We start from the raw sequence: 11336 nt of genomic DNA, 5'->3' as shown, positions 1-11336 counted from the left end.
ATCCTTGCTGAAGTTTCTGAATTACATAAAAAGCTGCTTAAAATTGTATGGAGCTGATTTGTTTCTGTTTTCAGGCTACTTACTCAAGAATAAAATCCTGACAGAGCTAATATTTGTACTATGTTTGGGTCCTCCAGCCTACTGAGAGTCCATGCACTTAACACTACACATGATGCATTTGATACTTGGAAAAACACATAAATGATATCTCTAAGTACTGCCAAAGAACGACTGGGTGGGAAACCAATGTCAATAAGAAATATGCAAAAACAGCACACAAAGCGCAGGTAGAGGAATTATACATATATAAAGGCTAAACAATTGACAAATATTACAAAAATTACACTGAGGTCAGCGCCTCAGACACAGAAAGAATGTTGATGAAGCTCTACTAGAAAGAGACCTGTAAAAGACAAGAAGGCAGTCAAGAACAGTTGGCATTAATTTATGAAGAACAAATCCCACTTGGCCAACCTGAGTGCATCCTCTAATAAAATGGTTTGCTATCACGGACAAGGATGGAGCAGTGGACACAACAGCCTACATCAGGAGTACAGCCAGCACTGTCACTAAAATGTTGTCTGGGCTTTATTATTAATTCAGGAGCTTAAATATTTGCACAAACAAAAATAAAAATACTCTGCCATCTGTTGATAGCTGACAAAACTGCAGATATTTTTTCCTGAAACAGATTATTTCATCACCACATTTAAATCATTATCTGCTATTTTAGTTGGCAATATAAAAGTAGCAAAGAAATGCAATATATTTTGAAAATCCATCATCAGGTAAGTCACCGTGTTATTTATTCAACTCATAAAAGCTGTGAATGTGCTCGCAGCAAGATGCCAGGACTCCACAGAATAATTTAAAACTCATCAGCAACCCTGATAACTATCCGCTCTTCTCTGAACTATATCATGAGTCTGAGCATTTTTATTTTACTTTAGGCATGGTAAAGGTCACCGAAATGCTCAGCTTTGACAGAAGTACAAGCTATTCCCGCCTCCGAGGCCGCCTTTCCCTCCTCCCTGCTGCACCCAGCGGAACGGAGGAGAGGACACGCCTGCCCCCTTCCCTTCCGCGCCCGTCAGCAGCCCGGCTTCTCTTGCTGCTCTTCTCGTTACAGTCGCAGCCCGCGACTTTTTTTTTTTTTTTTTTTTTTTGTGGTTAATGAACCCCGAGGAGGCAGAGCTTTGGGGCCGTGGTTCCGCCCCGCACTGACACCCTTCCCCGCACACCTGCGGAGCGCAGGGCGGGCACCGCCGCCTCCGCCCTGGCCGGAGGAGGAGGAGCCGCGGCCAGGCCATGGCGGCGGGCGGCGGGCCCGGGCTGCTGGCCTTCCTGCGGCTGCTGGGGCAGATCAAGGTGGGCGCGGCGGGGCCGCGGGGCCGGGGCCGGGTTCGGGTCCATGGGGGCCGGGTTCCCCGGCAGTGCCCGGGCTGGCGGCGGGGCCATGGGGGCCGTGTTCCCCGGCAGTGCCCGGGCTGGCGGTGCCGCCGTGTCCCGGCCCTTGTGGCGGCGGTGCCTGCTGCGGCCGGGCCGTGGGCAGCTCTGGGAACATCAGAACTCGCCGCAGCGTGGAGGCCGCGGTGGGGCGGAATTTCTGCCGTGTCGCTGAAACGAGGGCCTGCAAAACCGAGGGGTTTGCCCTTTGCAGTGACTGGTCTGGCGGATGCGGTGGTTGGACTCGATGATCTCTGCGGCCTTTTCCAACCTGACTGATTGTGTGGTTCTGTGCCCCGGGCGCAGAGAGTACCGCGGACGGGATGGGTCTACAGGAACGTGGCCAAGCCGGAGAGCGTCTCCGACCATATGTACAGGATGGCGATGATGGCTTTGGTGACTGAAGACAAAAGCCTTAACAAGGACAGGTGAGATTGCCTCTGCTTATCATGACCATATGTTAATGTTGTGGGAGAACTGTACACAAAATGCTAAAAGCTGTCTTCCCGAGCTTTTAAATCACACTGAAGGAATTTGAAATCCTTTCCCCTCCTTTTTTCCCTCTCTCATTTGGACAGGGTGCTAAAATCTTTATTTCTTAACTGTGAATATTGAGGCAAGTCCTTCGTGCAGAGGCTCAAAGCTGGTCTTTTTTCAAGCAGCAAATAAATAGGCTGAAGACCCTTGTTTAAAAAACAATGTGAAGCAACCGCCAGCTGTGTCAGAGCCATAGACCATGTGGATTTTGACAGACTGAAGGAGCACTTGGCAGCAGTAAGGAGCTACAGAAATCCTCTAGCATAGCAGAGAAAGCTCCAGGAGCTGATAAGAAGACTTTTTTGAGTATTCTGCTGCAGACTGGCATAGCTACAGAACTGTGAGTGACAGATTATATACCGAATTGGGGATTCCTCCAATCACATTACCTTCTACCAGTTTGAAGGAAAAATGTGAAGTGTATAATGTAGTTAATTAATACACCTCCAAAAGCCAAGGATACAGAAGTACGTTACCTTTGAATAGTATGTCCTGGTACACAAGTGTGTTTATACTTAATAAAATAATAAAATAAATATAAACAAACTAGTGTGTTTATACTTAAATCTACATTTACAATCAGTAGGGACTAGAAATCAAAATCATGTGTAGGTGGAAAATACTCCCCTTAAAAAAGTGAAAAATGTTACATAAAGTTTAAGAAAAGCTCCAACCAACCTTTAGAGTTGAGAAGGGGAATAAATTCTGCAGCTTCTTAGCCTTTTGGATAAGTTTTCAACTTAAAATGCTGAAAAACTAATTATTCTGTCCCTTCTTCTTGTCAGGTGCATACGATTAGCTTTGGTTCATGATATGGCTGAATGCATTGTTGGAGATATTGCTCCTGCAGATAACATCCCAAAAGAGGAGAAACACAGGAGAGAAGAGGTATGAACATAAGGTGTACCCCCAGCTGCAGAGCATTCTGTGTGTTTTAATGTTCTGGTTGTGGTGAAGGAATACTCCAAGCAATGTAATACTGTTATTGGCAAGCATTGGACAAGCCTGCCACAGCCAAGTAGACTTTTCAGCTCATTGTGATTTTTGTAACTGTAATGTCTCCAAGTATTAAGTTATGGAAGAATCTTTGAAGTAATCTTCACCTTGGCCATTTATTCCTGAACTAGCTGCAGTTTTGGTAGCCTGATATAGTCATGTTGAGCAGCCTTACCAAGAGGTGAGGAGCAGGGAGTAGGTGCACTGAGTAGGATGGATGACAGTTCATGTCAGATCGTGTGTGTGGTGACAGATCATGAGGTTGACAAAGACTTCATTTAAACCTTTTGCACAGAACCTCAGATGCAGGTGTCTTGTTGTTGTGATTCTTTGAGTGCAGCATGCCTAGAGTCACTTTATTTTTGGCCTTACACTTATCCAAACAGTTGGTTTGCTGGTTTTGTTTTCTGACATTATTTGAAGAAAATGTAAACAATTTCTGTAGGCACAGCTAGAGGGCAACATCATGCCTCAGAAACTCTTCAGAGGCTTTTTTTTTTTTTTTTTTTCCAGTGTAAGAACACACTGTGAAGTATATTGAAGAAAAGAAACACGAAAATTAGTCAGTAAGGATAGTACTTCAAGAATGCCAAATTCACCTTAGGTCTTTAATTTCCACTTTCCTAGCAAAGAGCTTGCTCCTAGAGTTAGTCATGGCCCCCTAGTTTTAACTAGATAAGCATAAAAGCGGGGCAAATAATCACTGAAGTGTTTGTTACACTCTTCAAAGAGCTTCAAAACACTGAACAGAAGAAACCACTTTCCTAGAAACCTCTAAAGGTTATTGTGTCACTGAGGATCAGCCTTCAGCTTTGGTCTAGAGAGAATTCTCATGTGAGTTTAGGTAAGGGAAAAGAGATTTTGATACCTAGTTATGTTAAAGAAGTTTTCTTAAGTATTTGCAACTCCTTTGACTCCCATTTGAGTAAGTGAGGATTTTCTGTTGACTTTGTGGGAAGGAGAGTGAAGCATTAAACATTTGGGATTACTCTGAAATACTTTGTTGTAAACATAGACAATGGGTAGCCACTTCAAGACATGGCTTGAAGTGAATTACCAATACTCCTGCTTCCACTGCAGAGTTCTCCTTTTTTCTGTTTGCTCTACAGCTATCATTGAACTGGCTCCGAAGTTTGCTGCTTGTGCAGTAACTTTAACCAGTGAGTCTCACCAATATGAAGGCAGCAGAAAATGAACCTGATTAAAAAAAGAAGTTTTGGGGTTTTTTTGGAGGAGGGAGGATGTTGTTTGGAGTCCACCTAACCTTGAAATCTGATGAGTTCCAGAGCTGGAAGGAGGTGAGAAGGAATGAGAACTTGATGCTTCAGTGGTGGCAAGCAATAGGGAACCATATTGTAACACTATATCCTGTAATTAAGTGGAGAAACAATCAGGCATGAAACCTTTGTCTTGCCTGTGATATTGGTTGTTTCAGAAGCAGTCCTTCATGTTATTTGGCAAACAGTAGGGACAGCACAGAAGTGAGACTGATCAGCTGGGAGAACACAGAGTGTGCAGAACAATTTCTGGAGTCACAAGTTCTGCCAGCAGCCTGCTCCAGTGCAGGGTCACAGCCTCCTTTGGGTATCCCCCTGCTTTGAATCCTCCATGGGGCCCAGGTGGATATTTGCTCCTCTGTAGGGCTGCAGGAGTACAGCTGCCTCACCACGATATTCCTCACAGCCTGCAGGGGAACCTCTGCTTTGCCATCTGAAGCACCTCCTTCTTCTTCACTAACACTGGTATCCTCTCAATCCTCCCTCTGGGTGGAGTTGCACAGGGATATCCCCTTCCCTTAAATATGTTATCCCAGAGATGCTACCACCTTGGCTTTGGCCAGAGCTGTAGCCAAACCTTGCCATGCCAAAACAATACAGTAATATGATGTGTAGTGAATGTTTCTGCTAGCTTGGTAACAACTAGATAATTATTCAGAAAAGATAATGATAGAAATGTTGCTCAGGAAGTAGATAAATGGAAATGGCTTCTTTTTTGCAGGCAGCTATGCAACAACTGACCCAGCTTCTATCAGAGGACCTCAGAAAAGAAATCTATGAACTCTGGGAAGTAAGTTTGCATTTTTTTAATCTATGTTAAAATTCAGGGTGACCCATTCCCTTCTTCCCATGTAAAATTGTACCATCTCTTATTTTGACCTCAAGAAAGTGAGTTTTATTTGCTTAGAAGATAAAACTTAACAGTATGAGTTAAGGTCATTTTAGGATCCTTTTCAAACAAAAACCTTGGATTTTGGTAAAATGACCATTTTCTGCCACTAGCCTCTCTGAGTTCCGGATGTTCAGGGCTTGGTTTGTACAGCTGAAGGAAGAGTTTGACCTCTACATCGAGCCCTGTGGATATAAATCTGATTTTTTATTACATCATCACTTTCGTTCATATCTGGCCATTTGCAGCTTTTAATACAGGGAAAAAAATGGTAGGTGATGGTGCTGTGGATTATCTTCTGCTTTTTATGCAAGTAATTTCTGTGGGTTTAATTTCTTTCTAAGAAAGTCCATTGGGCCAAGATACTTAATAGTAACTTAAAATGATTAAGTAAACTAAAGTTTAAACTTAAATGTGACAAAAACCCGTGCTTTTCTAAAAACACTGGAGATTTCTGGTCTTGGGTTCCTTAAAAGTCTGTATTAGAAAGTATCTTCTGTGTTTGAAGGTGATTTAGCCATTTTCATGGGAACCCATGCTGTTAATTGATAAGATCTTTTATACTTGCAAATGAGGGATGATTAGATTATTTCCAAACTATTCAGGTTTATAATTACTGTGCTTTATCTCCTCCTGACATGTGGTCTTATGGGGGGAATTGTATCCACAACTTCTCATTCAAACAACTCTGTGACCTAAGTCTGTATCTTACATTCATATTCTTTTCTACTTAGGGTGTATTTAAATTCCAGGTATTTTCATCCAATTTCTGCCTTTTGCTACAACCCCCCCCCTGCTTATGTTTTTTGGTTTTTTTTAGGTTTAGGGTTATTTTTAGGTTTTTTTTTTCCCTGTTGTAGTTGTGTGGTTGAACAGGCAGTGGGAATGGGCTCTCAGAGCTATGTTTTAAGGTAAAGGGGGTAAACCAACATCATATCATCAGATATGGGAAATAATATGTGTGTATCTTTTTAGGGAGCACTGGTTCCTTCTCCCTTGAGAGACTGTTATAATTGAGGAAAATGAGGTTTTGTTAGATAAGGTTAGTTTGTATAATTGGGTTTTTTTCTTTGCTGGTCTCAATCTTTGACACTGTAAGAGCAGGTTCAGTATGGAGTTACTTCTTCAGCATGTTAGCTTTTCATCATTCTCATTTACCATAATTTAGTATGTGCACACTTTTGATAACTTGGTCTTTGTTTCTACCTTCAGGTTTATTTATTGGCACTGGGCCTGCAATTCGTTAGTATGAGTGCAACCCACATGGCAGAGAGGGTACCCTAAAAATCTACTATTCACATGCTATTTTAAGTGGAACAGCTAGTTGCTCCTTAAGAAGAAAAAAAGAAAAGAAAGAGAGGAAGAAAATAAGAAGCCTCTGATAACTTGGTGTGCTGCTCTGCTCTCAGCTAGCTAGAGACATTTACCTATGATTTTTTTTTTTTTTTTTTTTTTTTTTTTTTTGTGAGTGAAGGTGGTTATGGACCAGAGCTGAACAGTGCTGAGCAGGACAAGATCTCTTGACACTCTTAGCAAGTCCTTCCTGCACAGCCCTGCCCTCACCTCTCTCTTTGCTTTTCAGCTTTACAAGGACTGCTGCTTTGGATGATGTTGCTGGGTACTTGGTGAGTGTAGTGTAGGGGAGAGAGGCAGCAGAAAGATGCCTCAGATATATTTTCACTTTATAACTTAATCCCATGTTTGAAAAACCAGTTAAGTAAATGAGTCAGCACGTTTCAACTCTGTCCTGCTTTTTTATTCTCAAGTGCAAAAGCATGGGAATGATTTTTAAAAGATGGCCTGTGGTGTTGGAGAGACCAGTTAGTGTTTTTCCAAAGTACACTGTTATTTCAAAGTCTTAACCACATATGGGGAGGAAACAGTAAGTGTTGGTTTCAGCACTGTGCACCATTGCACATGTAATAGCTGGTGTTTCTTGAGGGCCATGTGAGCTGAGGTATGAATAACAGATTGATACTCCCACCTAATTGTTGGACGTGGGGCCAAGGTGAACAGCCCTACCTCTCCTTTTCCTGAAGTTCTCCTTTGTAATGCTGCCAAGAGTTCGTGGTCATTGAGGGACCCTCCCCCCCACAAAGTAGATTATAAAAAGAATAGAGTAGAAATAAATAGATTTAAGAAAGTAAGTAGTACTTAAATAATTTAAAAATGAAGCAAAGCTCTGGCTTTGAGAAGAGAAAAACAAGATAAAAACACTGAAATGAAATCTATTACTAAAATAACGATGAAGATGTAACTAGAAATTCAAAGTACTATTGAAATCTAAATAGAATAATGAACCAATCAATCATGGCTATTGAAATCTGGATTTCTGACTTCAAAGGTAAAGCAATAAGCCTAAGAAAAGGCTCCTAATAGTATGCAAGACAAGGAAATGACTGTCATGCTTATCTGAGCATCACTGTGCTGGAATTACAAAGCCAGGATCTTGTTACTGTGAATGACACCACAGTTGTTGTCTTAAGATGCAGAAAGGAATGCCAGGTTCTGTGGTCAGTAGGCAAACCTCTTCCTGCACTCCTGCTGCTCTTCTCTGTGGAAGTGCTATAATCCACAGGTTCTGTGGATCTGGGAGTACAGATGGGCCCAGTGTGGCATGATTAATGGTGGTGGGATGGTGAACAGAGTCAGACCTGCCAATGCTATCAAGGTGATGGTAACCTGCACAGAAGAAAGCCCCTATTTATGGGGCTGGTTTTGGAAATCAGGAGAGTCAAGAAGACTTGCTCATGAGACATCACATACAATGCAGTAGATCTGGAAAAGAGAAAGTGCAATGCCAAACCTGTCTGCAGCCATCACTGGAAGCAAATGACAGCCAAGTTGTTCAAGTTGACTAGAAATGTGAATCACTCATAAATACTCATACATACTGATGATGACTGTAGAGAGGGAAAAGATAGCAGAGAGATTGAAGGACTTAAATTCTGAAGGGGAAGAAACCCCTTAACCACTCCCCTTTCCTGTCTCCTAGGAGAGACATAAGCAGCTCAGACAGATTAGACCAAAAAGATTAGGCAGGAATGACAGGAGAAATATAAAGAACAACTCTATATAGAAACAGCAAGTGGTGAGAAAAGTCCAAAATAGGTCTTAAAAATAGGTGGTGACAGTGCATAGGCACACACTGTGGTAATTCATAGCCTTAACCAGGCCTGAAATGATCTTATACATAAAATACTGTTAAATTGAACCTATTGCTTAACTTGTATGTCATGCAGAGTTGCCTCCAAATCTTCCCTGATTCAGACAGAACAATTGGTATGTTTGCAGTTAGATTGTGCAAAAGATTGTATTTTATGTCCCACTGCATTTAATATAAAATTGGCACGATTCAAGTGTTTTGCTGGCCACAGTGTGTTTGGAAAGACGAAGTGAAAGATGTAATTGCACTAAATATTTCTGGAGTGGCTTGTCCTAATGAAGAAAATTCTAGATATATAAAGAGATTTTAATGTTCTGTCTCAGAATAAGAAAATTATTTCTGCAAATCATTTCAGGAATATGAAAACCAGTCTACTGCAGAGGCCAAGTTTGTAAAGCAGTTGGATCAGTGTGAGATGATACTGCAAGCATTTGAGTACGAGGAGTTGGAAAACACACCTGGCAGACTGCAGGATTTTTTTGATTCAACTGCTGGTATGAATTTGGGCTTGTTTTTCCTATTTCATAAATGAAATATATAAATTGTCTTTTTTTTTCTGACACATTCAGAACAAGTGAGAACTAGTTATTTTACTCATTGCTCAAGTCCCCTAGTATTTCTGGGGAAACTTATTGTAACGTGAACATATGTGTTGATATATACCAACATATCTGTTGGTATTAAAACTCAATTTCATTTATGCCAAATTCCTTTTACATCACTTCTTACCTTAGAGAGAGGCTTAGCTTTCATTACACTTCCATGTGTATAAGGATCTCCCTGAAACTTCACACTCTTCATAAATGAGTCTTCAGTGTTCACCAATGCTCTGACAGCAGCTTATTTGTACTCTGTCAGTGTTTCAGGAGCCAGTGAAGTAGAATTTGTTATCCCCAAGTGAGCTGAGTGACCAACCCAAGGTTCCAGTGAGAACCACCTCAGTGAAATGATCAAGTTGCAAATATGTTGCTTTTTATTCTATCCACTGCTTTTCATCCTTTGTAAAATACACTGGAAGTTGAAAGCAGAGATAGGTAAAATGGTAATCTGTATCATTTTGCCAAGATAGTTGAACACCAGAGGAAGACTGTAACTCATCATGTCCTGGGGAAAAAAACAGGGATAGACAGACTTTAGGGATAGACAGACTTTAGGGATAGACAGACTTTAGGGATAAGAGGACTAGCAGTCACCAAACAGAGTTCCTGACAAGTCCATTTATACTTTGGTGACTCCCCAGGGAAATAATAATCTCTCTGTGAGACTTTGCTTAGCAAAGGAAAAAACAGGACAACGTGAAGGAAGCTTGTAATGCTTTGTATTTTAACTGACATCTTTGCTCCCCTACCAGAATTCAGCAACCTAAATTGAGCTGGTGTCTGAGTAGAGCCTACAGCACATACCAAAGTGCACCTGTAATTGGAGTGATTTCCTGTAGCACGATAAGTAGCATCAGATTATCTTGGTCAGGGTGCATCCCTTTTTCAGCTCTTAAATGTCTTAATAGAGCACAAAATTCAAGCTTTTTGTGAAGAATGGGTGTAACTACATTTTCTTCATAATTGGATTGAACTGGGAGCATTCACTTTCTTAAAAGAATAATTTGACATTTATTCTGAGCCTAAAGTGACATCTCTGCTATCACTCCAATGCCAGCCTTTCACACATGGTGAAATGAGAGCATTTTTCATTAACCTTCCCTTTCTTTTGTTTTGCAGGGAAGTTTGTTCACCCAGAAATACTCCAGCTTGTATCTCTGATTAACACAGAAAGGAAAAAAAGAATAGCTGCCCCATCTCATCCACATTCCTGAGGTGTTCTTAAATGCTGTAGCCATAATAAATACTTTGGTTTATATTTTGGTCATTATTCTTTTTCCTCTAACATGACTGATTCTGCTGGCAGTTTTTTTTTCCTGTGCATTCACTGCTGAGAGTCCTAGGACCACTTAGAGAGGGGCAGGTAGTGTAGTTGCCTCCTAGATCAGAGGTTGTGTCAGGGAACAAAGAATTAGTATATTTGGAGTTGGGCTTTTCCTTCTTTTTGATCAGCCACTGATTAATGTGCAGTCTCAGTTACAAATAGATTCTCCACTGGGGAAATTCAGGTACATTTAAAAATTAGTTGATTGCAGTCTAATCTGTTCATGCAATGTACTCTGTGGGACAGGGGGTCTTGTTCTGTGAATTTCTAAATATGTATGGATTTAAGTACCTTCAAAATGGGTTAATATCCACTCAGTGCTACACAGAAACAAGACCAATGAGCATGTGTCTGTAGAAGCTCTTGACTGAGCTTAGAGATGAGATTTCTTTGGAGTGCATAAGCCTTAAGTGATGGTGCATAAAACTGGTAATCTCATTAATTACATTTTCTCAATATCTTGTTTCATACAACTATCCCCCTGTTTATGTGTTCTATCAGGGAATGGTGCCATAAGGTTGTTCCTGACTTCCCCTCACCCCAGACTGGCAGTTTTACTGACTCCTTCACAGGTAATTGATAATCACAGAATACCTGAGGTTGGGAGGGACCTTTGGACCTTGTGCAATCTAATGCAGAAGCCTGTACAGCCATGTAAAGCTGGCTCCCTTCTTCAGGCTATCCCATGACAGCACCAGTTCTGCCATAAATGAGTTTCTGGCAGAAGTGGACGCTAACGTAAAAGTACAGAATGATTTTGCAGTAAAGCTGTAGTGATGGGAAATGCCATAATGAGGCCAATGTCTGCACACCCAACTGCTGAGTTGTGTTCAGCTGGAGAAGAGGACAATGCCATCACTAATAAGCAAAATTTTTACCTGGAAAAATTACATGGTAGAGACCTGGAGTTATCTGTCTCTGCCTCATGTCAAATGAAGCAGCATGAAACTAAATTCAATTGTCATACCCTTTAAAGGTAGGTAATGTAACTGAACACACATTTTCAGGCACTCAGGAAATGTTTTCTTTACGCAAACCTCGGGGGCCCAACTGAAGCTCACAAAGTGTTCTGTGGCTGGTGCCTTTCCTAGAGCGGAGTGCT

The 11336-nt window shown here is 41.4% G+C and overlaps 1 protein-coding gene across 1 annotated transcript; it reads left to right on the top strand.

Moving 5' to 3' along the window:
- Positions 1 to 1101: 1101 nt before the first annotated feature.
- Positions 1102 to 10168, top strand: HDDC2 (HD domain containing 2). Its single transcript, XM_056488116.1, has 6 exons — positions 1102 to 1368; positions 1753 to 1874; positions 2769 to 2871; positions 4978 to 5046; positions 8667 to 8805; positions 10030 to 10168. Exons 1-6 carry the CDS (start codon positions 1309 to 1311, stop codon positions 10122 to 10124), a joined length of 588 nt encoding a protein of 195 aa, XP_056344091.1. The 5' UTR covers positions 1102 to 1308; the 3' UTR covers positions 10125 to 10168.
- The last annotated feature ends 1168 nt before the right edge of the window (positions 10169 to 11336 follow it).

Source organism: Oenanthe melanoleuca, chromosome 3 (assembly GCF_029582105.1).
Source record: "Oenanthe melanoleuca isolate GR-GAL-2019-014 chromosome 3, OMel1.0, whole genome shotgun sequence".
In the NCBI taxonomy this organism is placed as follows: Eukaryota; Metazoa; Chordata; class Aves; order Passeriformes; family Muscicapidae; genus Oenanthe; species Oenanthe melanoleuca.
Note: the sequence above shows the minus strand (reverse complement) of the source record. Positions and strands in the feature narration are given on the sequence as shown.

Coding starts and splice junctions, on each gene's coding strand:
- HDDC2 (XM_056488116.1), top strand. CDS start 1,309: ATGGCGGCGGGCGGCGGGCCCGGGCTGCTGGCCTTCCTGCGGCTGCTG. Junction 1,369..1,752: donor GGCTGCTGGGGCAGATCAAG/GTGGGCGCGGCG, acceptor CCCCGGGCGCAG/AGAGTACCGCGGACGGGATG. Junction 1,875..2,768: donor AAAAGCCTTAACAAGGACAG/GTGAGATTGCCT, acceptor TCTTCTTGTCAG/GTGCATACGATTAGCTTTGG.